The 27,905-nt window shown below is 37.4% G+C and overlaps 4 protein-coding genes across 5 annotated transcripts; 1 reads left to right on the plus strand and 3 right to left on the minus strand.

Annotated features, from left to right (window-relative positions):
• Positions 1-4,916: 4,916 nt before the first annotated feature.
• LOC134316698 (zinc finger protein 383-like) lies at positions 4,917-7,711 on the minus strand. The gene is made up of 2 exons (XM_062997126.1): positions 7,702-7,711; positions 4,917-5,668 (listed from the first exon to the last, which is right to left on the minus strand). Exons 1-2 carry the CDS (start codon positions 7,709-7,711, stop codon positions 4,917-4,919), a joined length of 762 nt encoding a protein of 253 aa, XP_062853196.1.
• Positions 7,712-9,802: 2,091 nt separating this feature from the next.
• LOC134316699 (zinc finger protein 239-like) lies at positions 9,803-12,432 on the minus strand. Its single transcript, XM_062997127.1, has 2 exons — positions 12,388-12,432; positions 9,803-10,738 (listed from the first exon to the last, which is right to left on the minus strand). The coding sequence occupies exons 1-2, from the start codon at positions 12,430-12,432 to the stop codon at positions 9,803-9,805; spliced, it is 981 nt and encodes a 326-aa protein (XP_062853197.1).
• A 1,837-nt stretch (positions 12,433-14,269) lies between these two features.
• LOC134316700 (zinc finger protein 658B-like) lies at positions 14,270-15,856 on the minus strand. Its single transcript, XM_062997128.1, has 2 exons — positions 15,843-15,856; positions 14,270-15,724 (listed from the first exon to the last, which is right to left on the minus strand). The coding sequence occupies exons 1-2, from the start codon at positions 15,854-15,856 to the stop codon at positions 14,896-14,898; spliced, it is 843 nt and encodes a 280-aa protein (XP_062853198.1). The 3' UTR covers positions 14,270-14,895.
• Positions 15,857-19,391: 3,535 nt separating this feature from the next.
• On the plus strand, positions 19,392-27,821 carry mrpl47 (mitochondrial ribosomal protein L47). Of its 2 annotated transcripts, none has more exons than XM_062996514.1 (7): positions 19,392-19,638; positions 22,130-22,260; positions 23,185-23,245; positions 23,897-23,993; positions 24,117-24,247; positions 25,958-26,053; positions 27,346-27,821. In XM_062996514.1, coding segments are annotated over exons 1-7 (627 nt in total). In that variant the 5' UTR covers positions 19,392-19,636; the 3' UTR covers positions 27,455-27,821. The 2 variants fall into 2 exon arrangements, with proteins under 2 accessions (XP_062852584.1, XP_062852583.1); XM_062996513.1 differs by lacking the exon at positions 19,392-19,638 and adding an exon at positions 21,799-21,944.
• Positions 27,822-27,905: the final 84 nt, after the last annotated feature.

A 27,905-nucleotide genomic window follows, 5' to 3' on the forward strand; every position in this document is an offset into this window, starting at 1 on the left:
GTGAATACGCTGGTGTATTTTAAGGGCACTACTTTGAGCAAAACTCTTTCCACATTCTGAGCAGTGATACGGCTTCTCTCCTGTGTGAATGCGCTGGTGTTGTCGGAGATGACTCTGATGAGCAAAACTCTTTCCACACTTTGAGCAGTGATATGGCTTCTCTCCTGTGTGAATGCGCTGGTGTTGTCGGAGATGATTCTGCTGAGTAAAACTCTTTCCACACTCTGAGCAGTGATGAGATTTCTTCATGTTTATGCTTTGATACGACTAAAGAAAAAAGTAAATACATTTGTGTTACTATTAGCATTATTACAGAAATACTATCATAATATTCAATTCAACACCTAATAGGAAAACATTCAATTCACTTCACGTTTAAGTCAGAAGCTGAATTTAAAAAATCATCAGGATAAAATATTTATGAAATCTGCAGATATAAATAACTAAATTACTAAAATAACTTTATATAAAGATATAATTAAATCTGACTTTCTCAACATCAGTCTTACTTTAGGCACCTGATCCAATTCATCATAATAGAACTAATAATTAGCTCACAAGTGTAAATCTTTGGTGTGCTGGGAGTAAAAACACTTTATAAAACACCACAATTATGAGCATAAAGCTTTTTCTAACATTGAATATATTGTTTAAATATATTTGTTTAATAATATTAACAACAAATGCAACATAAATGTAAAAGAAACAAATTATTAAAAAATCTTGTAAAAGAAACAAATTATTTTAAAAATCTTTACCTTCCTGTTAGAATCCTGGCAGCCACTTCAGTCGAGCTGGTGTCTCCAGCAGGTCGTTTCTAATGAAGAATGAGCAGAAGATCCTTCTTACCAAGTGACTTAGTGAGTCTAGAGTTTGGTCCTTAAATAGAGCTGAGGACAAAGACCCAAGATGATTTAAAAACTCTCCATTGTTCAGTCATCAGCCAACTATTAACACCTTCTTGTGTGAATCTTAAGTATTAAAGATAAAGTACAAGCTCATTATCTATGGAACATATGCAAATGAACTAGATGGAGCCACAAAGCATGATGGGTGAAGTCAAACTACACCTATTTATCTTAGCAGAGAAGTTATCTACATTTAATCATAAACACAAACAAGGAATTAAAAGCTTCTGCTGTAAAGTTAAATGACATGAATTGTATAAAGCTTTTAACATCAGCATCTACATCATCTAAAATGCTGTATGTTTATTTTTGGAAGTGATTTTAATGGAATAATTAAAGTTTCCATCTAAAAACAACACAGATGTGAATTTGTTTCTACTGTATATGAGTAGCAATAAGAAAACTGTAAGAGGAAACACTTCTATTTTTATCTGTATTTATGCTGTAGAAATATTTAATGTGTGTGTGTGTGTGTGTGAACTGTTTGAATGACTGAAGCACTTTCTACATTCTGAGCAGTGATACGAGCTCACTGAGGAAACATAAAGATGAATAAAGGGAGGAAACTAAACATGAAACCTTTTAAAGAGCTTTAGCTTCTGTTAAAATGACTAAAAGTAAACGGACTGTACTTGTACTCGGTGTGTTTACCTCACCACAATCACCTCACTCCTCCAGCAGCGACTCAAACCAGCCGAACAATTCAACTCTCCTCAGGGTTGCCAGGTCCGTCACAAATATCCAGCTCTCAGTCAGTCTTCAGATGATCAAACTAACAGACCTCATTCCTATATACTGTATATATAAGCTCAAATCCTCATTAATTATTCCCATTTTTGTTTTGTACCACGTGTAATAAAAGTCAAAAGTCTCTAACTACAGGAGAATCTGTGTTTAAAATTAAAAAGATACAATTAAACAAAAGTATCTGAATATAGATATTATTCCATTGAGTTTATTTAACAATTACATGTAAATTATTAAAAGCTTCAGTATTAAGGAAAAATGCGAATAATCGCGATTAATTACAGCAAATTGTGCGATTAATTAGTTTTTTTTTTTTTTATCGATCGACAGCCCTAGTTAAAATATATAAGTGTATCAGTTAAAAATATAAATTTATCAGTTAAAAATATATAAATATATCAGTTAAAAAAGTATATATAAATATATCAGTTAAAAATGAATAAATAAAAAAAAACTATTACTCCCTGCAAACTGTATTTGGGATACAATTTCAATAATTGAAAAAAGGGTTGGTAATAACCTAACATTATGATTTTACTTTAAATTTAAGGCCAACTAAAATGTAATCTAAGCTCTTTTCCGTTTTAATTTGGATTGTTATTAAATAGAATAATCTTGATTACATACATTGTTAATGTTATTGTGATTAAAAGGATTCTACTTGTTTCCATACAACAATTCCACTTCGATAATGATAGTACACCATCAGTATTATAAATACTGCTTTTATTTCAAGTCAAGTAGCTCTCACAGTAAAGTGTTGAAAATAGATACAAACATACAATATTTTATATTTACAGCATCCTGGCCAAAACCCTGTGTAGAAAAAGTGTCATTTAATTTTACCAGCGACTGTATTTTCAAACTCTGTATGCAGTAGAACAGGTTGTTTTTCTTATATTACATATATAAAAACTAAAAATCTGTTATACATACTGTGGACATCCTGCTTTCAGAATTTAGCCACCACTAATTTGGTCCATAAATGAACTCAGAGAACAAAGACCCATGATGAATGTCCAATGCACCAGTGTTCAGTCAACAGCCCTCCATTCACACCCTCTCATGTAAATTCTGGTTGAGGACGATGAGCTGTTTACTAAGTGGAAAATAATCAGGATTAAAATTTTGGAGTGTAGACCTACAAGTGTTAAAGACATTTTTCAAGCTGATATGTAAACTAAAATATTTAATAAGTAAAACAGAGACATGCCCTGTTCCACATCTTAATAAATAGAAATAAAATGGCATCAAATATTATCAAAGCTTGGAAATCACTTGGAAAGTCCAATTCAAATGTAAATTTTTAACCTGGTAGTGGTGAGGCTTGAACCAGCGACCTTTTAATAGACCACTGAAGTCGTGCTTCATTCTGTAGTCCTTGTTATGCCTATATTTGGAGACCCGGGTCTAAGTCAGATTTCTTATAGGAAAAATCTAACGCATCCTGTGCTAAATAAACATGTTTAAAACCCTGTATGTTTTGTCCTATGTAAATTTTTCTCCTGTACATCACTGGATCCTCTGAATTATGAGGTTTTTATAGAATCATAACACTAATAATGCTACACGAAAGCTAATGTTACTGTGCATTAATTAGATGTCACCAAACTACACCAATCAAATTGCCATCCTTGCTTTTTACTTTAATGTAGCTAGCTACTAAAAATATAAACTAAAACTTGTGAATATCACTGCACTGTTACACTGGTAAATCGCGCTGCTTCGTGCAGTTATTTAAGAGGCTTATAAAAGAAGAAGAAATTAAGAAGCTTCCAGTCTAGTGATGTCAATTCAGTGCACAGTAGCATTAGCTTACATGTAGCAGTATTTATATTTTGACTCTTTAACAACTTCATAATTCAGAGGATCCAGTGATAATGGACAGAAGAATCTCCATAAAACAAAACATAACAGCTTTGGAACATTTTTTATGACTACAGGATGCGAGAGAGGCAATTTTCGAAATCTCCGTTCATATTTCCCATTCAAAATTTCTCTTGGACCCAGGTTACTAAATATGAACATAACAACATGGCGTGGACTACAATATGACGACACAACTTCAGTGGTCTATTACTAGTCCAGTACTTTAACCACTAGGCCACGACTTGCCAAATGCAGTGCCAAGACCTGAAAGAGGAAAGTAATTTCTGAAAACGTAAAAGTTGTTCTGTGTTTATTAGGTTAAACTTGAATAACTAACAAAAACAGATTCAGATCTGAGGTTGGTACATTACACAACATTACAGTTGATGATTAATGATCATATTCATATCATGATATACATTAAAAAATTAAGTAACACAGCTCTAGTCTATATTAGTAGCAAAGAAACCCTAAAAACTTGGTAAAATAGTTCATATTTTATTTGCATAGATATTTGATGGAAGCTTGGTCATGTACTTCTAAAAAAAAATCTTTCCTAGACAGACTCCTGCCACAAAGTGCAATATATTTTATACTACATAATAACATCAGTAAATAAAATATCCAGGATGGAATAATTACATTTTAAATCAGGACACGAGCTAAATAGCATCACTGAATAAACAAAATAAATTAAGAGTCATAATGATAATAAAGGTTTTTATTATTTAAAATAGCAGATGATCACAAAAATACACATAAAATTACTTCTTCATGTCTCAGTTACCGTACCAGTGTCGACCTCACAACCACAGTTTAGGTTTTTTTTAGTCTGTAGTCAATGTAAAGAAATGTAAAGTTTAGTCAGTAAATTCTGGATTTGGAGTCACTTAACACACCTGAGGAAAAACAACACAATAATAAACAGGATATTTAACAGACATTAGTAATCTAGATCAGATCCGAGTCCTGGTTTAGCACCACTGGTCATATACAAATATAAAAAAGAGGAGACTATAAAGAGTCTGTCTGGGTCTTGTAAGAAAACATATAAGAAAACACAACTAGTCAAACGTGTGGAGTTGAAACCCTCTGGAAATCATATTTAAAATGTGTGTCTATTAGAACTGCTGCTTCCAGTAAAACTTAATCCACACTCAATGCAGCGATATGAGTCATCCTTTTAAGTGAATGCGCTGGTGTGGTGTACTTTAACAATAATTTTGTTGCTAAAGTTCTTTTCACACAGTGAGCAGTGATACGGCCTCTCCTGCATGAACACACTGTTGCAGTATTTACTCTAAAACACATAAAAGAAATACAGATTTTCTCATGTGTGAATGCGCTGGTGTTCTTAAAGAAGATAATGCACAAAAAATACTTGTCACACTTTTAACAGTGATGTTGGTATTCTATGTGAATTCGCTGATGTTGCTTAAAATTCTTTACATAAGCAAAACTCTTCCCACAGTCTGAGCAGTGATACGGCTTTTCTCCAGTGTGAATGCGCTGGTGCTCTTCAAGGGAACTCTGTCGAGTAAAACTGTTTCCACACTCTGAGCAGTGATACGGCTTCTCTCCTGTGTGAATGCGCTGGTGCTCTTTAAGGGAACTCTGTCGAGTAAAACTCTTTCCACACTCTGAGCAGTGATATGGCTTTTCTCCAGTGTGAATGCGCTGGTGCTCTTCAAGGGAACTCTGTCGAGTAAAACTGTTTCCACACTCTGAGCAGTGATACAGCTTTTCTCCTGTGTGAATGCGCTGGTGCTCTTCAAGGGAACTCTGTTGAGTAAAACTGTTTCCACACTCTGAGCAGTGATACGGCTTCTCTCCTGTGTGAATGCGCTGGTGTTGTCGGAGATGACTCTGCTGAGTAAAACTCTTCCCACACTCTGAGCAGTGATACGGCTTCTCTCCTGTGTGAATGCGCTGGTGCTCTTTAAGGAAACTCTGTCGAGTAAAACTCTTTCCACACTCTGAGCAGTAATACGGCTTCTCTCCTGTGTGAATGCGCTGGTGTATTTTAAGGGAACTCTGCTGAGTAAAACTCTTCCCACACTCTGAGCAGTGATACGGCTTCTCTCCTGTGTGAATGCGCTGGTGTTGTCGGAGATGATTCTGCTGAGTAAAACTCTTTCCACACTCTGAGCAGTGATGAGATTTCTTCATGTTTATGCTTTGATACGACTGTAGAAACTGAAACACAAAGACAAAGAAAAAAGTAAATACATTTGTGTTACTATTAGCATTATTACAGGAATACTATCATAATATTCAACTCAACACCTAATAGGAAAACATTCAATTCACTTCACGTTTAAGTCAGAAGCCGAATTTAAAAAATCATCAGGATAAAATATTTATGAAATCTGCAGATATAAATAACTAAATTACTAAAATAACTTTATATAAAGATATAATTAAATCTGACTTTCTCAACATCAGTCTTACTTTAGGCACCTGATCCAATTCATCATAATAGAACTAATAATTAGCTCATAAAAGTGTAAATCTTTGGTGTGCTGGGAGTAAAAAACACTTTATAAAACACCACAATTATGAGCATAAAGCTTTTTCTAACATTGAATATATTGTTTGAATATATTTGTTTAATAATATTAACAACAAATGCAACATAAATGTAAAAGAAACAAATTATTAAAAAAATCTTTACCTTCCTGTTAGAATCCTGGCAGCCACTTCAGTCGAGCTGGTGTCTCCAGCAGGTCGTTTCTAATGAAGAATGAGCAGAAGATCCTTCTTACCAAGTGACTTAGTGAGTCTAGAGTTTGGTCCTTAAATAGAGCTGAGGACAAAGACCCAAGATGATTGAAAAACTCTCCATTGGTCAGTCATCAGCCAACTATTAACACCTTCTTGTGTGAATCTTAAGTATTAAAGATAAAGTACAAGCTCATTATCTATGGAACATATGCAAATGAACTAGATGGAGCCACAAAGCATGATGGGTGAAGTCAAACTACACCTATTTATCTTAGCAGAGAAGTTATCTACATTTAATCATAAACACAAACAAGGAATTAAAAGCTTCTGCTGTTTATCTGTATTTATGCTGTAGAAATATTTAATGTGTGTGTGTGTGTGAGTGTGTGTGTGTGTGTGTGTGTGTGTGTGTGTGTGAACTGTTTGAATGACTGAAGCACTTTCTACATTCTGAGCAGTGATACGAGCTCACTGAGGAAACATAAAGATGAATAAAGGGAGGAAACTAAACATGAAACCTTTTAAAGAGCTTTACCTTCTGTTAAAATGACTAAAAGTAAACGGACTGTACTTGTACTCGGTGTGTTTACCTCAACACAATCACCTCACTCCTCCAGCAGCGACTCAAACCAGCCGAACAATTTATCAGGGTTGCCAGGTCCAGCACAAACATTCAGTTCTCTTTCGTTCTCTAGTTCTCATCCCATTCTTGTTTTGTACGGCGTGTAATAAAAGCTTTTAGGCAGAAGCCACAGTTTTTGGTATTAAGTACCTCAAAAAATTGCGACTTTTATATTTTCACATACTTCATTCTTTCAAGAAAAAGGAAAGATTTAAAATATTTTGCACTGTCAGTGCAGAAACTTTCTGATGCAGGATTGGAGGCGAGGGAAATGATGGCTGTAACTGGCCACCGAAGTGAATCTTCACTGCAGTCGTACTGGCACCCTAACTTCAGAGAGCTGCAAGCAGATGCAGAAAAGTGCAGGAAACTGGACAACCTGTGAGGCAGTGAGGAACTACAGCATAGCCAGAGAGCAGAAAAGTATAGTTAGAGTCCAGCGCCTCTGCTTCGTTAGTAACGCCGTTTAAGAAGAGACTGTGGGCCCATCGCAAATGTCGCCTATGCCCTACTTAGGGTACTTCCTAACAGTACAAAGCATTTCTTTTAAGAGTGTCTGAATGATTAATAAGTAGTTATCTAAGCTACTGTTGGATACCAGGGGCTTTAAATCAGCCGTTTTAAGGACTATTTTTGTGAAAGTTCTAATATGTCATGTCCAACATAGTGCACTACATAGGGCGGTGGATATAATTTGAGATGGTACCATTAGTCTCTGCTCCTCAGAAAAAGTAAACACTATCTTGTCCTCTATAATACAGACAGGAAAATGCAGTTGTTCAGGACATGTTTTAGAGTGATTGTGTGCATAGCTCACATGGTTAATTTCACTTGTCAACATATTAAAGTATTTACACATGCAATTTATTTTTTTGAACGTGAATCACGTGTGAATAAAAGTGCGAAAAAAAAGCATATTTACCAGTGTTAAAGGTTTAAAGATAGAACCATTTAATAAGAGATATTGTAGAATTTGTAATTGTGGGTGATGGATGGATAGAACTATTAATCCCAAAAGAAAAGTGTTGGAAATATTCCAGGGCTGAATTTTGTTCCCAGTCCAGCCCTGGTTTTAGGGGATAAAAAGTGTTTGGTGGGTAAAGATCGGTAAATAGTTATACTCCAAATGCTGAAGCGCATAGCACATTTTGTGTTCATTTTTATGTTTAATTACCATTGTTGTTAAGTGTCTCATGTTAGGTGGTGTGTCTCTGTTCTGAGCTTGTTCAGCAGTAGTGGTCTGCTTACATCAGACTGGTCTTGCTCTTTTAATCCATTTAAAGGTCATTCTTATCATTAGTATTTATTATCAATATATTTATGTCATATTTATGTTCATTTGTATCAAGCTTTTTATGAACTGGAATGATTGTATATTTAAAAAGTAAATATTTTGTAAGATTACTTTAAGTTTGGTCCTTAGATAAACCCAAAGAACAAAGACCCATGATGATTAAACTGTGTTGCACTGGATAGCCGATGGTCAATTCACACCTTCTCATGTAAATTCTGGTCAAAAATGTCCTCAAATATTGGAATAAAATGGTCAAATTCAAATGCAGTGCTAAGACCTGAAAGAGGAAAGTCATTTCTGAAAACTTCAAATAAGACCAGGATAAAATTCCTCCACTTGGAAGTAAAAGTTGTTCAGTGTTTATTAGGTTAAACTTAAATAACAAATAAAAACAGATTCAGATCTGAGGTTGGTACATTAAACAACATTACAGTTGATGATTAATGATTATATTCATACCATGATGTACATTAATAATTAAAGTAAGACAGTTCTAGTCTATATTAATAGCAAAAAGAAAACTGTAAGAAAAAAATACTAATAGTTTTTTTTGTATATGCAGAGTATAATTTTATTGGTTTTAATGTGTTGGTGTTTTTTCTTTCTCCTGTGTGACCGTACTGGTGTCTATTAAGAATGCTCCATCCAATAACTTAATCCACACTCTAAGCAGTAATACGAGTTGTCCTCTGATGTAAACAACAATTGCAACATAAATGTAAAATAAACAAATTATTAAAAAAAAACACTTTACCTGGCAACCACTTCAGTCACGCTGTCTGAAGTGATAAAATAGTTAATATTTATTGAAAAAAAATCTTTCCTAGACAGACTCCTGCCACAAAGTGCAATATATTTTATACTACATAATAACATCAGTAAATAAAATATCCAGGATGGAATAATTAGATTTTAAATCAGGACATGAGCTAAAGTAGCAAATAAACAAAATAAATTAAGTCATAATGATAGTAAAGGTTTTTATTATTGAAATAGCAGATGATCACAAAAATACACATAAAATTACTTCATGTCTCAGTTACTGTACCAGTGTCGACCTCACAACCACAGTTCAGTTTTTTAGTCTGTCGTCAATGTAAAGAAAAAAGTTTAGTCAGTAGATTCTGGATTTGGAGTCACTTAACACACCTGAGGAAAAACAACACAATAATAAACGGGACATTTAACAGACATTAGTAATCTAGATCAGATCCGAGTCCTGGTTTAGCACCACTGGTCGTATAAAAATATAAAAGCAGGAGACTATAAAGAGTCTGTCTGGGTCTTGTAAGAAAACATAAGAAAACACAACTACAACAAACGTGTGGGGTTGAAACCTTCTGGAAATCATATTTAAAATGTGTGTCTATTAAGACTGCTGCTTCCAGTAAAACTTAATCCACACTCAAAGCAGAGATATGGGTCTCTTATGTGAATGCGCTGGTGTGGTGTACTTTAACAATAATTTTGTTGCTAAAGTTCTTTTCACACAGTGAGTAGTGATACGGCCTCTCTCCTGCATGAACACACTGTTTCAGTATTTACTCTAAAACACATAAAAGCAATACAGATTTTCTCCTGTGTAAATGCGCTGGTGTTGTTGAAGAAGATAATGCACAAAAAATACTTGTCACACTTTTAACAGTGATGTTGGTTTTCTACATGAATTCGCTGATGTTGCTTAAAATTCTTTACATAAGCAAAACTCCTCCCACAGTCTGAGCAGTGATACGGCTTTTCTCCAGTGTGAACACGCTGGTGTAGTTTAAAAGCACTACTTTGGGCAAAACTGTTTCCACACTCTGAGCAGTGATACGGCTTCTCTCCTGTGTGAATATGCTGGTGTTGTTGGAGATGACTCTGTTGAGTAAAACTCTTTTCACACTCTGAACAGTGATATGGCTTTTCTCCAGTGTGAACACGCTGGTGTATTTTAAGGGCACTACTGTGAGCAAATCTCTTTCCACACTCTGAGCAGTGATACGGCTTCTCTCCTGTGTGAATGCGCTGGTGTTGTTGGAGTGTACTCTGACAAGAAAAACTGTTTCCACACTCTGAGCAGTGATACGGCTTCTCTCCTGTGTGAATGCGCTGGTGTTGTTGGAGATGACTCTGTTGAGTAAAACTCTTTTCACACTCTGAGCAGTGATACGGTTTCTCTCCTGTGTGAATGCGCTGGTGTATTTTAAGGGCACTACTGTGAGCAAAACTCTTACCACACTCTGAACAGTGATACGGTTTCTCTCCTGTGTGAATGTGCTGGTGCTTTTCAAGAGAACTCTGCAGAGTAAAACTCTTTTTACACTCTAAGCAGTGATACTGCTTCTCTTCTGTGTGAACACGCTGGTGTACTTTAAGCTCACTATTGTGAGCAAAACTCTTCCCACACTCTGAGCAGTGATATGGCTTCTCTCCTGTGTGAATGCGCTGGTGTCTTTGCAGATGAGTCTGTTGAGTAAAACTCTTTCCACACTCTGAGCAGTGATATGGCTTCTCTCCTGTGTGAATGCGCTGGTGTTGTTTAAGATTACTCTGCTGAGTAAAACTCTTTCCACACTCTGAGCAGTGATACGGCTTCTCTCCTGTGTGAATGCGCTGGTGTTGTCGGAGATGACTCTGCTTAATACAATTCTTTCCACACTCTGAGCAGTGATGAGATTTATTCATGTTTATGCTTTGATACGACTGTAGAAACTGAAACACAAAGACAAAGAAAAAAGTAAATACATTTGTGTTACTATTAGCGTTATTACAGGAATACTATCATAATATTCAACTCAACACCTAATAGGAAAACATTCAATTCACTTCACGTTTAAGTCAGAAGCTGAATTTAAAAAACATCAGGATAAAATATTTATGAAATCTGCAGATATAAATAACTAAATTACTATAATAACTTTATATAAAGATATAATTAAATCTGACTTTCTCAACATCAGTCTTACTTTAGGCACCTGATCCAATTCATCATAAAAGAACTAATAATTAGCTCACAAGTGTAAATCTTTGGTGTGCTGGGAGTAAAAAACACTTTATAAAACACCACAATTATGAGCATAAAGCTTTTTCTAACATTGAATATATTGTTTGAATATATTTGTTTAATAATATTAACAACAAATGCAACATAAATGTAAAAGAAACAAATTATTTAAAAATCTTTACCTTCCTGTTAGAATCCTGGCAGCCACTTCAGTCGAGCTGGTGTCTCCAGCAGGTCGTTTCTAATGAAGAATGAGCAGAAGATCCTTCTTACCAAGTGACTTAGTGAGTCTAGAGTTTGGTCCTTAAATAGAGCTGAGGACAAAGACCCAAGATGATTGAAAAACTCTCCATTGGTCAGTCATCAGCCAACTATTAACACCTTTTTGTGTGAATCTTAAGTATTAAAGATAAAGTACAAGCTCATTATCTATGGAACATATGCAAATGAACTAGATGGAGCCACAAAGCATGATGGGTGAAGTCAAACTACACCTATTTATCTTAGCAGAGAAGTTATCTACATTTAATCATAAACACAAACAAGGAATTAAAAGGTTCTAAAGAAATAATTAAAATCCTGTTAAAACTGATGAGATTTAAAGCAGTTAATGATTAAAAGTAAACGGACCGTACTTACGCTCAGTTATCACAGACGCCAATCAATTCAGCTTTCCTCAGGGTTGCCAGGTATAGCACAAAAACGTCCAAAGTTTGTCCAAAGTCTGTCTAAAACCCGCCCTTCAGATGTTCAAACTAGCAGACCTCATTTCTATGTATATAAGCATAGATCCTCATTTTCCTTTTGTACCGCGTGTAATAAGAGCTTTTAGGCAGACGCAGCAATTTTTGGTATTAAGTAGCTAAAAAAAACGCAACCAGAAGTCTAAAATTCAGAAGTCTAAAATCCACCCGTCAGAAGCTAAAACTAGCCCAAAATGTCAAATGAACCACCATGTTTATTTATAAGAAATAGTCAAAACAGGGGGAAAAAAAGACATTGTAACCAACAAAGGCATAAAAGTAATTCAGTATCTACTCTAAATGAACATTGTACTGGGTGTGGAATAAGGTACCACATAAGAACTGGAAAAATGATGAACAATCTTACAAATACAAGAAATACAGTGGTCAACAGAAATATGTTTCTTGAACACTTTTGGGTGTATCTTATGTGTTTTGAACTGCTGATAACAAAAATTACCTCGAAATTTTCTTATCACATTCCGTTTTACTACTTGGAGTTCTTCATTGCTCATCTTGGTGCAGTAAGTGATGAACATGGCAAACGCTTTCACCAAGACATTGCCACAATGGAAATATGTTACCAAGGACGCTGGAATTTGTCAGTGCTGGCTGACTATTGCTGGAGATGCACCAGATGTTGAGTAGGAACGAAAATCAGCAGCAAAACATTTTGAGCTCAGTTGAACTAATGACATGTTAGATTTGAATGTGTTATAATCAATAAAACTTAATATCATGTTTCTCAAAATGTATATGTGATACAATCAGACCATACATTTGTGTTCAGCTTCAATAGGTCTGTCACAATTACCAAAATATTTCAAGGAAACAGAACTTTTGCAAAAAATTGTTGTCCAGTGTAATATGACCTTACTAAATTAATACAAATGTGTGAAATCAATACCCTCAGGTAAAACAAATGGACAATCACACAGAGGGCTCTGATGGCATTTACAGTTTAACAAATACATTATTAAATCAATATAGAAACGTTTGTCTCCCGAACCATCAATTGGTCTTGTTGGGCCTCGCTTTGTGCACAGGAGCACCTTCATGATAAGAGAGGAAGAATTTTTGTTGGAAATGGCTGTGGCTGAAACACCTGAACTACATTTAATGTTAAATATTAAAACCACCACAACAGTATTTCTTTTTAATACTTTTGTCATGTTTAAATGTAATTTCAACATGTCAGTGCAGTCTGTATCAAGCTTTATATGAACTGGGTTTGTGGTAGAGGATTGGATAATTAAAAGTAAATCTACAGGTTTTTTTTTTTTACAAAGGAGTTTAGCTACCACTAATTTGGTCTATACATAAACACAAAGAACAAAGACCCATGATGATGGAACAATGCAACACTGGTCAGTCCACAGCCCTCCATTCTCATGTAAATTCTGGTGGAGGACAGTTCATTATCTGCTAAGTGGAAAATCATCTAAAGACTATTATACAACAGGTAGTTCCGACCTTACAATCTGATCGGTTGAGAAGCGCTCTAAACGTGCTGATATTGGTGATAACAGCACGGCCTTTTCACACCACAATGGTATTACTCCACTGACGCGTTGCCATTAACGACAAGCTTCATGCACACAAACGCGCACGCAGGCGACACAGACTTTTTTTCCCGGTCGCGTTTTAAATCCGTTATCTGATACACAATCTAGCGCACTGTGTAGGGAACATAAATCAATTGTCTAATTCACTATCTAGTGCACTATGTAGGGAACATATATCCATGATCTGATACACAATCTAGTGCACTATTTAGGGAACATTAATGTGTTTGTAACACGAACAGTTAGTTAAGCCAGTTAGCAGCTCCTAGTAGTTCTGTTTTCATCCATAGCCTTTGGTGTGTGCAAGAGGTTTTTTTATTTCTTTTTTTCCCTTCGGAGGTTCTTGCTTTCTTCTTCTTCTTGTTCTTACCTCCCTGAAATGAGTTTTTGCAACTTGGGATGTCTGCTTTGTAGTGTTAAACTTTATATTTGTTATGGAACTACTTTTTGGTGGAAGGTATTGTCAATATTAAAGCATATTTAATATGAAATTCAGGGCTTCTTTGATTTATTTTCTTTCTTTATTTTGTAAAAACTGTTGTATAAAAGCAATAGAACACTCGAGGTCGTGTGTGATGATCTACGGCACTCACCTTTGGTTCGTGCCTGCGACCAAATCACAGCCGTGATGTTATTCGCGATAACACACTCCCTCTCGTGTTCTATTGCTTAAAAATTCTCTTCTGTAGTGTAGATCATCTACAAGTGTTAAAGTATCTAACCTGCTTCATAACCTGAAAGAGGCTATTCATTTATAAAAATATTGCATTCATAATATAAAGAATTTATGCAAACAACATAAAGACCAAAGTAAAATTCCTCCTCTTGGAGGTAAAAGTTGTTCAGTGTTTATTAGGTTAAACTCGAATAACTAACAAAAACAGATTCAGATCTGAGGTAGGTACATTACACAACATTACAGTTGATGATTAATGATCATATTCATACCACGATATACATTTAATAATTAAAGTGTATCAGTTCTAGTCTATATTAGTAGATCTAAATGCGTTGGCGTTTTTCAACACGACTTCAGTCACAAAAAATGTAAAATAAGCTCATCTTCAGTGTGACAGTACTGGTGTCTATTAGGACTGCTGCTTCCAGTAAAACTTCATCCACAATATAAGCAGCAATATGGTTTGTCTTCTTATGTGAATGCACCGGTGTGGTGTGCTTAAAAGGATATTTCACTAAAGTTCTTTTCACACAGTGAGCAGTGATGCGGTCTCTCTCCTGCATGAACACGCTGGTGTTTTTTCTAATTACTATTAACACCAAAGCTCACCACTCTGAGCAGTGATGTCTTTTATATCTGTGCTGTTGTACTTTAAAGACGATTCTTTCACACAACAAACAGCCATACAACTTTTCTCCTGTGTGAATGCGCTGGTGTTGTTGGAGAACAAAATGCACAATAGAATACTTCCCACACTTTTAACAGTGGTGTAGTTTTTCTGTGTGAATTCGCTGATGCCGTTTGAGATTACATTCCTGAGCAAAAGTCTTCCCACACTCTGAGCAGTGATACGGCTTTTCACCTGTGTGAATGCGCTGGTGTATTTTAAGGGCACTACTGTGAGCAAAACTCTTCCCACACTCTAAGCAGTAATACAGCTTCTCTCCTCGGTGATTACGCTGGTGTTGTTGGAGATGACTCTGTCGAGCGAAAGACTTCCCACAGTCTGAGCAGTGATATGGCTTCTCTCCTGTGTGAACACGCTGGTGTATTTTAAAGGCAGTACCATGAGCAAAAATCTTCCCACAGTCTGAGCAGTAATATGGTTTCTCTCCTGTGTGAATGCGCTGGTGTTGTTGGAGGATACTCTGTCGAGCAAAACTCTTTCCACAGTCTGAACAGTCATACGGCTTCTCACCCGTGTGAATGCGCTGGTGTTGTCGGAGGATACTCTGTTGAGTAAAACTCTTCCCACACTCTGAGCAGTGATACGGCTTCTCTCTTGTGTGAATACGCTGGTGTAGTTTAAGGGCAAAACTGTGAGCAAACCTCCTCCCACACTCGGAGCAGTAAAACAGCTTCTCTCCTGTGTGAATGCGCTGGTGTACTTTAAGGGCACTACTGTAAGCAAAACTCTTCCCACATTCTAAACAGTGATATGGCTTCTTCCCTGTGTGAATACGCTGGTGTGTTTTAAGGGTACTACTTTGAGCAAAACTCTTTCCACACTCTGAGCAGTTATACGGCTTCTCTCCTGTGTGAATGCGCTGGTGTCGTTTGAGATTACTCTGCTTAATAAAATTCTTTCCACACTCTGAGCAGTGATGAGATTTATTCATGTTTATGCTTTGATACGACTGTAGAAACTGAAACACAAAGACAAAGAAAAAAGTAAATACATTTGTGTTACTATTAGCATTATTACAGGAATACTATCATAATATTCAACTCAACACCTAATAGGAAAACATTCAATTCACTTCACGTTTAAGTCAGAAGCTGAATTTAAAAAACATCAGGATAAAATATTTATGAAATCTGCAGATATAAATAACCTTAGATCTGACTTTCTGCATCGAGCGCACCAATTCATTAAAGGACTAATAATTAGCTCACAGGTGTAAATCTTTGGTGTTTAAATTTATTAACCTAATAATACTGAATAACATAATAAAATAAACAAACAACAAATGCAACATAAATGTAAAAGAAACAAATTATTTAAAAAATCTTTACCTTCCTGTTAGAATCCTGGCAGCCACTTCAGTCGAGCTGGTGTCTCCAGCAGGTCGTTTCTAATGAAGAATGAGCAGAAGATCCTTCTTACCAAGTGACTTAGTGAGTCTAGAGTTTGGTCCTTAAATAGAGCTGAGGACAAAGACCCAAGAACTGTTTGAATGACTGAAGCACTTTCTACATTCTGAGCAGTGATACGAGCTCACTGAGGAAACATAAAGATGAATAAAGGAAGGAAACTAAACATGAAACCTTTTAAAGAGCTTTAGCTTCTGTTAAAACGACTAAAAGTAAACGGACTGTACTTGTACTCGGTGTGTTTACCTCACCACAATCACCTCACTCCTCCAGCAGCGACTCAAACTTCTTCTTCCTTTGTGTGTATTGGCGGTTGGTTTACCAGCTTAAAGGTGCATTACCGCCACTTACTGTTCTGGGTTTGGAACAGGAGATTATACAGAAGGAAGGACAAAAATAAATAAATTAAATATATACTGTATATATACTACATTGTTTCTGTTTTTTACGCTAGACCTGTTTCTGTGAAACTCAAAAGAAGCTTTATTGGCATGACAAAATAGGACATTCGTATTGCCAAAGCTCAGTTACATAATAAAATAATAAAAATAATAATGAAATAATAAAAATAACAATAAGAACAAATATATACAAAACAGTTACAACAGTTATTCTATTTTATTCTATAAAATAGAACAAAATATTAATAAAAACAGCACAAATAATAGCATTAAAAATTATAATATTTACAGTAATGAGGTAATAACGATCAGTTTTGTGTGTGTGTGTGTGTGTGTGTGTGAGAGAGAGAGACATGGTCACCCACTGTCCCTCACCTGGTGACAGGTGTGTGTGTATAGAGTGCTGCTAGTGTGCAGCTCTCTCTGTAGGTGGGGCAGTTCGTCGGGGTCTGGGAGGGAGTTGGGAGTTGGGAAGTTGGGAATGATGTTACGAAATTTGGGGTAGAATTGGGAGCGGACGTGGTGGTACTTGGTACACCGGGTGAGGAAGTTCAGCTCCGTCTCTACTGTACTGAGAGCGCAGTGCTGGCACAGCCTCTCCTCCCGGGGCAGCCAGGACCGGGTGTGTCGTCCCGTCTCCACGGCCAGGTCGTGTGCGCTCAGTCTGTACCTCGTCAGGGTGTTTCTTAATTTAGGGTCGGATACTGTGCTCAGATAATCAGCTGCACTGTGGTGTCTGTTTAGGGCCAAATAACAACAAATAATAAGAAATAACTGCATTTTACTCTGAGTTTAGTTTCAGTTTCCCGAGTTTTTGTGTAATTTGGTTTATTCTAATTGGGTTTGCAGATTTCTCCTGTTCCTGAGTCTCTATTGTGTTAGTGTGTGCTAGTAGTGTATCAGTCTGTCTTAGTAATGTGTCTGTTTGTGTTAGTGGTGTATCGGTGCAGTGACTCAGGACCAGTTGGATGCGGAGACTGGTATCTTTGCTCAGCTCTTGGTGTTTCAGGGCTTTATAATGATAGGACTGGGGGTCGCTCTCTTTTAGATGGTTCCAGAAATTGATTGCTCTTCTCTGTATGTTGATAATAAGTGGAAATCGGCCTAATTCTGCCCTGCACACATTGTTCGTTGTGTGTCTGTGCACCTTTAGGATGCTTTTACAGAACTCTGTGTGCAGTGTCTCTAATGGATGTTTGTCCCAATTGTGGAATTGATGGTGTGTAAGCAAACCCCAAACTTCACTGCCATATAGAGCAATCGGTTCATATATTGATTCAAAAATTTTGAGCCAGATTCGAATTAGAATTTCTCTCAGTTCATTTACTGCTGGGTTAAAGTTTCCTGTTTAGTCCGAGGTAAGTATAATCTTTAGTGTGCTCAATTTCATGATTTCCTAATTTAAATTATCTTTAAATCTTTCCCTAAGAGTTCTGACAATGAAAGATCATTGTGTTTTGCCCTCTGTACAGATTAAAACAGTTGTGTTCTATAGGTACTATATTGCTTACAATTGAGGAGTATACAGTATGTTCTTCTGTTTTGGGTTCTTTACAATAACTACATATTCCGGATGGGTGTTTGCCTATTTTCCATAAAATATAGTTAAGTCCTGTGTGACCTATTCTTAGACGTGTGATGATGTTTTCTTCTCTCCTTCTAGAACCTGCCATCCTCCCAGCTCCAACATGTCTTTGAATATTGTACAGATGTCTTCCAGTTTCAACAAAATCCCAGTGCTCCTGCCATATTGCATGTGTACCTGTCCTAATTATGGCCTTAACTTCATTTTTGCTTAAAGGAACATGTAGGTTTATTTGCTTTAATCTAAGGGTTTGCTTGGCTAGGATATCCACTTCTTCATTTCCCTCCACACCTACATGTGCAGGAACCCACAGAAAGCTGGTGGATATGCCTTTGACTTTCAAATTGGGTAACATATAAAATATTTTGTTAACAATATCTGTTCTGACTGAGGATTTGCTATACTTTATACTTATCAGAGCTGAAAAACTGTCAGAAAGAATAACTGTATTATGTATTTCCTTTTTTCCTATCCATTGTAGTGCTAAAAGTATTACCAATAATTCTATGGAGTATACTGCCCGATGGTCTGATGTCCTTTTCTTAATATATAAATTACTTATTGGTATATGCACTGCCACACCTGTAAGTCCTGTTTTGGGGTCTTTAGAACCATCTGTAAACACAAGTACAGAGTTTGAAAAATATTTATTTAAGTAGTTCTGTAATTTGTTCTCTTGTATTCTTTCTGAATATTAAGATCTACCTTTGGCAAGGGGAATAACCAAGGAGGAATGGGGGATATTGACACGGTGGGACTGTACTGCAATTTATGTAATCCCATGCCTCTTGCCTTTGCATTGCCAATCCATCCAAAGCTTTTATCATTTGTCTTACTGTATTCCCAGCAATTTCTTGTTATTTCATGGCAGGATGTGTATCCCATTGTCCCTGAAGATTAACCCAGTATGTCATCATTAGCTTAATTCTTTTTTATTCTTAGTGGCATTTCTCCCATTTCCACCTGCATTGCTGCTAATGGGGATGTTTTCAATGATCCACTACATATTCGCAAAGCCTGGGCTTGCAATGTGTCTGGTTGCTTAAGATTTGACTCTTATATTACGGCCTCTTACCCACAATTCCCCATCATCTGCATATAGACCGTTTCAAATGAATATTCATGAGTCCAGGAAGTGACGTAGATGTTCCTAAGACGCTTCCGCTTGGTGGTAAACAGCGCTCAGAACAATAGTGATTGAACACAACTGCTTCAATTCTTTTGCGCTAGTTCAGTTGTGATTTATTGACAGTATGTCTAAATTAAAGTTGTTCGGTTGGCGGATGTTCCCTCAGGCCGGGTACAAACTTGCTTTCAGAAATTAAAGTGAACAGATTTTCAAAAGAACGCACAGTGAAACGCTTGGATTGCTGCTGTAAATAGAGACGGCTGGATACCCACCATCAACTCTTATAATTAATGTAATATATATTATTTCATAATAAAATATTGTAAACAAATGTACTCAGTTGAACGCTGTTCTCATGGTGTCTTGTCCCTGACGTTTAGCTTAAGTGTATTAAATACGCAGGCGCTTAATATTTGTATTAATAGAACAGAATAGACATAAACCTTAAAAAGTTTACATTTTCCTTAGAATACGATGTAAAAGCCATAACTATATAGGACTATATTTTGGGGAAATGTCACTATATGGAATTATTTTAACAGCTTAATTAGCTGTAATAATTAGCTTAGCTTAATTATTAAATCACACGCAGACCTGTAAAGAAACGTGGTTCTACTTTTGTAATACAAAAAGTAAACATTCTATTTATGAATACATTGTGCTTACAATAGCTTCTTCCAGCTCAGAAATATTGCGAAGATGAAGCCTTTTCTCTGCTATTCTGACCTGGAAAAAGTTATTCATGCATTCATTTCTGCAAGAATTGACTACTGTAATTCTCTGTATATTGGGATTAATCAGTCTCTGTTGCGGCGCTTGCAGGTGGTCCAGAATGCAGCAGCAAGGTTACTGACTAATACCAAGAAAAGAAACCATATTACACCAGTCCTTGCCTCACTACATTGGCTGCCTGTTCAGCACAGGATTCAGTTTAAAGTGCTTTTATTTGTTTTTAAAGCGCTTAATGGTCAAGCCCCGGCTTATCTCAGTGGTATGCTTTCTCCCGCAACCACACAGCGATCTTTAAGATCAGCCACTCAGAATTTGTTGACTGTTCCTAGGGCTCGTTTGAAGCTAAAAGGTGATCGTGCATTTGCAGTTTATGCTCCGAGGCTATGGAACACTCGACCTCCTACTATTCGACAAGCACCTTCGGCCGCTGTTTTTAAATCACTCCTAAAAACATACCTTTATAAGCTGGCATTTGAACAGTGAGGAGTTGTGTTAATTTTAATTGTTTAGTCTATTTGTATCTGTTTTATTTTGTCTCTTACTCTGTATTTTTATTTGGTTCTTACTTTTTTAATATAATGTTGTGTTATGTATGCTTATTCGATGTACAGCACTTTGGTCAACGTAAGTTGTTTTAAGAGTGCTTTATAAATAAAATTTACTTACTTACTTACTTACTTACTTACTGTAAAATATTTCATGTATTTCCAGTTAGGCTATAAAAAATAGTTTTAGCATTAGCTAATATGTTCTAATTCAGATGAGAAGTAATTCACTGTGGTTTGTCATATTTTTATCATATTATAATGGCTCTTAGCTCAACAGACACAAAAGGGGAGATGACACAATAATGATTTTAATAATTAATTGTATGCGTCCAAACTGCGGTGTGCTTTCACTGCCTCTCTGGTGTAAACACACTCCGTTTCAACAGGGTAGTGATACACGTCTGGGTCTGTTACCTCGGGCAAACGTTTTAGGTCAGCGGAAAAATACTGACTTCTTAAATTCTCCTCAAAAGGGGCTGGTAAAGATACTTGATGATCTATCATTCATTTCTGCTTATATCGCGTTTGTTTCGCGTTCGGGAGACTCGCAAAGTACGAGCTCGTCATGTTGACAGCTGGATGGATGTTTAAAAATGGCGCTACCGGAAAGGCGAAAGGAACAGACATGCGCAGTAGCGTTGTTATTGTTTACCCTCATTGAAACGGTCTATAAAGATTTATATACCATGTCCACTCACTGTCCACTCTATTAGACACTCCTACCTAGTTTGTCCACCATGTAGATGTAAAGTCAGAGACGATCGCTCATCTATTGCTGCTGTTTGAGTCGGTCATCTTCCAGACCTTCATCAATGGTCACAGGACGCTGCCTACGGGGCACTGTTGGCTGGATATATTTTTGGTTGGTGGACTATTCTCAGTCCAGCAGTGACAGTGAGGAGTTTAAAAACTCCAGCAGCGCTGCTGTGTCTGCTGAGAATGATCCACCACCTAAATAATACCTGCTCTGTAGTGGTCCGGTGGGGGTCCTGATTATTAAAGAACAGCATGAAAGGGGGCTAACAAAGCATGCAGAGAAACAGATGGACTACAGTCAGTAATTGTAGAACTACAAAGTGCTTCTATATGGTAAGTGGAGCTGATAAAATGGACATCCAAATGTTATGAGGATTCTGTAGCAGGTATCTGGCAACCCACCCACATGAAGGTTGACATTGCTGTTAAACATGGCGGCGGCCAGTGCATGCCGTCTCTCTGCAGTTTGTAGACAATTTCAGCGTGTTATTAAAATCTCTCCTGCAAACAAACCTCTCGGTTCATCACAAATATTAAACAACTATCAGTCCTGCTTACAGAGGTAAACTAATTCTGTCTTATTAACTACAAGCTAGGGTTTATTAACCTTCACTAGCATGAAAGAGAACAGTCACATTAGTGCAAATGTAGAATCAACAATAATAAAGTGTTTTATTTAAATCTAAATAAGGGAGAATAATGAGTCTGTACTCAGCAATGCTTGATAATAAGCTGATTTTATTTTAGGCAGAAGGATGGAGGTCCTGGGTTCAACTGTTCCATACAGGGTCGTTTTCTGCACACATCCTGCACTAGACTGGGTTTGGAGGAATTTTTTGACCTTCCTGAAAACTGGGGAGAATCAACAGTTAAATCAGGTGGGGATTAGAACATAAAACCTTTCTAAACAAGCCAGTTGAGCTTGATTTTATATGAGCACACGATAAGGAAACGATAAATGTGACTAAATGTTAACCTTTGCTTAATAGTGATTAAAGTGACATTTTCTCTAAGCTGGTCAAAATGTCAGTAAATGTGGTTGGAAATTGTAATTTAAAGCTCACATTTAATCATTACTGGGTTTGTGTGTAAATTGTTCATCAGGTGATTGTTGAATTAAGTTTTTCAGATTGATGAGACTGATAAGCATCTCACAAGGGGGAATTTGCGTTGTTACAGCAAAAGAGGGGAAACAAAATATACAGAAATGAATTGTGAAATATAAAAATGTAAGATACAATATGCAATATTTTCACCTGATCAGAATGATAAAACATTACTATTACAATGACGCGTCATTATTGTGATGATGCTGCAAGTATGGCATTGATCTTGTCATATATGTGTGCTTAATTGTGTATAGTTATGTGTATCACCACAACAAATTCCTTGTATGTGCAACATATCTGGCGAAATAAAGTGATTCTGATTCTGATCGTTAAAGAGACAACTACTACCAAAATGAAAATGACTTTAGGTCCTGGGTTCAATCCCCAGGTGGGGCGGTCCCATTCCTTTCTTTGTGCAGTTTGCATGTTCTCCCCGTGTCTGTCTGGGTTTCCTCCCACAGTACAAAGATGTAAAAATGAGGTGAATTGGAGATACAAAATTGTCCATGACTGTGTCATTGGGAGGAAATGAAAATATAATTCGGTAGTAAATCCGGACTGTTGATGTATAGATGGAAACTTGGCAAATTCAGACCACTCGCAAACACAAATAGATTTTAGTTGCTGTATGACAACTGATCATGAACTGTTTTAACTTACACTATGGTGTCTGATTTCCTTGACCCTCTTTAGGTGCTCCATGGACGGCTAAACAGCTCCGAGCCAAGAGTAATGAAGACATACACAAACTTTGGTATGCAATTACAGACTTACAGACACGTATATGAGCACATACAGATATAATATTAGGGCTTTCTATTTACTTTAATAGTTTATTTAACAGGGACAATAAAATAAACATTGTTACATGAAATGCACCAGATGTATTGTATATAAGGCTTCTAGCATAAGCGAATATGCAGCCCCATAGAAAACAAAGTAAATACATAAAACTACATACTCATCTGAGTGATTAAATTTGTGATGAGTCCATCTTCATATCTGTATATCAACTAATACTTACAGAGCGTTCACATGTTTGTTTCTGTTTAAACCTTTGCTTTACATTTATATTAAAAACGTTTAATTCGTTTTGTGTTTTGATTTCTGAAGGTAATAAATTCCATAATCGTACATTTTTAACAGTAAAAGATGACTGACCAAAAGTCGTCCTATACATCGGCATTCTACAGTTGCCACTTACTTCTCCCCTAGTTGTCACGCCACTGTTTTCCTACTTTGTAATGAACTGGCACGATATTTTTGGTGCAAGATTATTTACACACTTAAAGACAAGCTCTAGGATAGAGAATTTTATAATATCAAGATTAAAATTCTATTCTAAATGTTTATAACATTTACTGTGCTGTAGTGCTGTATTTTAGGCTGTTTTGCATTTTGTCAGGTATGTTCTTCTAAAGGAAAAGAACATGTTGCTTACTGTTGAACAAGAAGCAAAACGACAGAGTCTTTCCATGTCCAGTCCAGAACGCATGAAAAAGGTGACCATCATTTAATATAAAGCTCTGACCAATGCAGTTGATTTAAAATGGCATCAAATTGTGCTAAAAGCTCTGACTGAGTTCTGAATCTGAGATTTTACATGAATGTGTTGTGTATAATAGGTGGATCGATCTATGCGGAGGCTTGACATTGTTGTAAAGGAGAGAGAAGATGCTCTGCGCTTACTACAGACAGGACAAGAAAAGGGTCGACCTGGAGAATGGAGGAGAAATGTTTTTGGGAAGACATTCTGGTGAGCCGATTTTTTCCCTCAAGCGTGCAGTTGCTTTGATTCACTGAGTTGAACATTAAGTGAATTAAATAATGTGATTGGACAAAATCTGTAGTTTTTTTTAAATAGAGGTTGTTACAGCAGTTACTAAGAAAAACAACCAAATGCTTTTTATTGGTCATTATATTAATGTCTAGCTCTGTGGAGAATCAATCCTGGGTCCATATACTAGTTGTTGGTCTGTGTTCAGATTCAGTAAATAGCATACACTGACAAGGCATAACATTAGGACCACTGACAGCTGAAGTGAATAACACTGATTATCTATTAGTAGTAGAACTTTATTGTCACTATAAATGAGAGGCAGTAAGTGAACATTTTATCCTCAAAGTTGATGTTAGAAGCAGGAAAAATGGGCTAGCGTGAGGATCTGAGTTTGATGAGGGCCAGATTGTGATGGCTAGAGCATCTCCAAAACTGCAGCTCTTGTGGAATGTGTCCTGGTCTGCAGTGGTCAGGATCTATCAAAAGTGGTTACAAGGAAATTCCCCAGATCTCAATCCAATCTAGCATCTGTGGGATGTGCTGGACAAACAAGTCCGATCCATGGAGGCTCCACCTCACAACTTACAGGAGTTAAAAGATCTGCTGCTAACATCTTGGTGCCAGATACCACAGCACACCTTCATGCATATAGTGGAGTCCATGCCTCGATGGGTCAGGGTTGTTTTGGCAGCAATAGTGGGACCAACACAACATTAGGAAGGTGGTCATAATGTTATGCCTGATCGGTGTAACTGAATGTATTCCAATATGCATTGTTATAACATAGTGCTGCTCTTATAAATTGCCCTTGCTCAAAATTGCTATCAGTTTACTTCAATGTACCAGCTTCTCATTGTTCTTACTACTCATTGATTCAACCAGTACCTGTTATGGATAATATAAGGAGTCTTTATAAATATGGACAGGTTCGATTTTAGATGAAGCAGTTTGGGTTCTTTATGTGTGGAGACTTGACTGCTTGGGTTTCCTCCCACAGACCAAAGACGTGTCCAGTTTTTGTAATTAGCAGTGATGCTGTGTTCAAATCTCAGCAGTGCTTGATAGGCGTCTGTACATAAATAATTAGCTATGTTTAAGAGATGGGGTGGGGGTGGGTGCGGTTTAGACCCACACAGACCCACCGTAAACTTGATCGGAATAAAGTAGATGATGAAAATGAACTGAAACGTGTCACCGTTTTGTGTAATGGTGCCCTTTCACTGTCGGGTTTTGTTTGTAATATATTAAACCTTAAGGTTTCTTCTATCTTTGTCCCTACAGTGAAAGAAAGTAGAACATCACCTAGAACCAATTACTGATCTGATCTCAAAATAGACATAGACAAATTTGAACTACGTCATACAGGAGGAGCTCTGTGTAGAACCGCTGCTCCTTCGTGTGGAGAGGAGCCAGTTGAGGTGGTTCAGGCATCTGATAAGGATGCCTCCTGGACGCCTCCCTTTGGAGGTATACCAGGCACTGCCAACTGGGAGGAGGCCCCGGGGTCGACCCAGGACCCGCTGGAGGGATTACATCTCCCAGCTGGCATGGGAAAGCCTGGGGATCCCACCAGAGGAGCTGGTAGAAGAGGCAGGGGAGAGAGATGCCTGGGACTCTTTGGGACAAATGATGACGATGATGAAAATTGAACTAGTTCTAAAGTTCTAAAACATGGTTCTGTTGCAGGTACCGTTTCAGAGAGCATCCTGTCCCCTGGTTCATGAACAAGATCTACAAGAGGAAACGTTTCTACACGCCACCATTTGTTGCCCCGTACACAAGGTAAGCTGAAATAGTTTACAGTAAAGCTGTGGGTCTTAAAATAAGTGTGATCCTGGTCACAGCCTTCCTGAAATAGTGTGTATGAGCCACACACTCTCACTATGTGTAAGCTTTTGTGTGCAGTGAGCACGTACTATTGCAGCAAACTGGGTGTATTTCCCAGTATAAGTAAATCCCAAACTTACCTTTAATCATCTTTTGGTGCTTGCTAGCACTGGCTGTGCCGTTTATGTAATCAGATGTTGCATGACCAGCCAACACACCACAGCAGGGCCAGCGACCTGGCCGGGCATCTGCATAAACACAGTTGGCCGTGTTTGAGGGAGGGAAGGTCATATGGGGTCTCTTCCTCTGGCTGCACAAGTAGTGGGTGTTTGTCACATGGAGCTTAGCGTGGCTCTTCATACACTATACACCGATCAGCCATAACGTTACCATATAGAAGTACTTTGTAGTTCTACAATTACTGACTGTAGCCCATCTGTTTTTCTACATGCTTTGTTAGCCCCCTTTCACCCTGTTCTTCAATGGTCAGGACCCCCACAGAGCAGGTATTATTTAGGTGGTGGATCATTCTCATTCAGCACTGCAGTGACACTGAGTTAGTGTGTGTTGTGCTGGTATAAGTGGATTAAAAAACACCGGGTCCACTCACTGTCCACTCTGTTAGACGCTCCTACCTAGCTGGTCCACCTTGTAGATGTAAAGTTAGAGATGATCGCTCATCTATTGCTGCTGTTCGAGTCGGTCATCTTCCAGACCTTCATCAGTGGTCACAGGACGCTGCTCACGGGGAGCTGTTGGCTGGATATATTTGGTTGGTGGACTATTCTCAGTCCAGCAGTGACAGTGAGGTATTTAAAAACTCCAGCAGCGCTGCTGTGTCTGATCCTCTCATACCAGCACAACACACACTAACACACCACCACCATGTCAGTGTCACTGCAGTGCTGAGAATCATCCACCACCTAAATAATACCTGCTCTGTGGTGGTCCTGTGGGGGTCCTGACCATTAAAAAACAGGGTGAACGGGGGCTAACAAAGCATGCAGAGAATCAGATGGACTAGTCAGTGACTACCAGTGAGTGTAGAAACAAGGAGGTGGTCATAATGTTATGCCTAATCGGTGTATAGCTCTGTGCCCAACACTGGGCGCTGATAAGAGGCGGCCACAGACTAGACGTGTGCCGGAGATTACATGCAAATTAATGTTTGATCTAGTGCACCACCTTAGGTACCACTGTTTTGATTAGACTGCACTACATCCTGATACGTGCCGTCTAAATTTCAGACTCAGTCTTGAAAAGCACCTGCGGAGCAAGACGAGAAACGAAAAGCGAGAGAAACAAAACCAGAAGAAGCTGGCTGACGTTTTCGACAAAAAGACCGCACAAGCATAAGCTGGCTGATGTTCTACCGTACACCAGGGTTTCTTAACTTCAGGCCTGAAGGTCCACTGTCCTGCAGTCTCAGCCTTTACATGCATCAATCTCACCCGATTTATTTCATGGAGAGCTTGAGAATTAACAGATGAGCCAAATCGGGTGTGTTGAGAGCAGGAACAGGGTGAAACTCTGCATGGCAGTGGGCCTTCAAGACTGGAATTGGAAACCCTGTTCTATACTAAACCATTTCTTCAATATATAAAGATCCATTTTGTTTAGATTGAAGTTGCTACTTCAATGGAAAATATGGATATGGATGGTGAAATGTATGTTTTTCAAACTGCTTTTGAATGAAAGTAAAATAAACCTGAACAAGACATTTCTTACTTGTTGTACTTACTCTTATCATACAAACCAGACACTGTTTTTTGTGGATGAAGGTCAGTACCACTGCTAGTATACCTGA

Source organism: Trichomycterus rosablanca, chromosome 6 (assembly GCF_030014385.1).
Source record: "Trichomycterus rosablanca isolate fTriRos1 chromosome 6, fTriRos1.hap1, whole genome shotgun sequence".
Taxonomy (NCBI): Eukaryota; Metazoa; Chordata; class Actinopteri; order Siluriformes; family Trichomycteridae; genus Trichomycterus; species Trichomycterus rosablanca.

Bases quoted from the DNA above. Each gene is read 5' to 3' on its own strand.
- LOC134316699 (XM_062997127.1), bottom strand. From the start codon at position 12,432: ATGTTCATCACTTACTGCACCAAGATGAGCAATGAAGAACTCCAA. The intron at 10,739-12,387 runs GTAGTAAAACGG...ACAGGAGAGAAG, and splicing joins TGAGCAATGAAGAACTCCAA to CCGTATCACTGCTCAGAGTG.
- mrpl47 (XM_062996513.1), top strand. From the start codon at position 21,814: ATGGCGGCGGCCAGTGCATGCCGTCTCTCTGCAGTTTGTAGACAATTT. The intron at 23,994-24,116 runs GTGACCATCATT...TGTGTATAATAG, and splicing joins GTCCAGAACGCATGAAAAAG to GTGGATCGATCTATGCGGAG. The intron at 24,248-25,957 runs GTGAGCCGATTT...GTTCTGTTGCAG, and splicing joins GTTTTTGGGAAGACATTCTG to GTACCGTTTCAGAGAGCATC.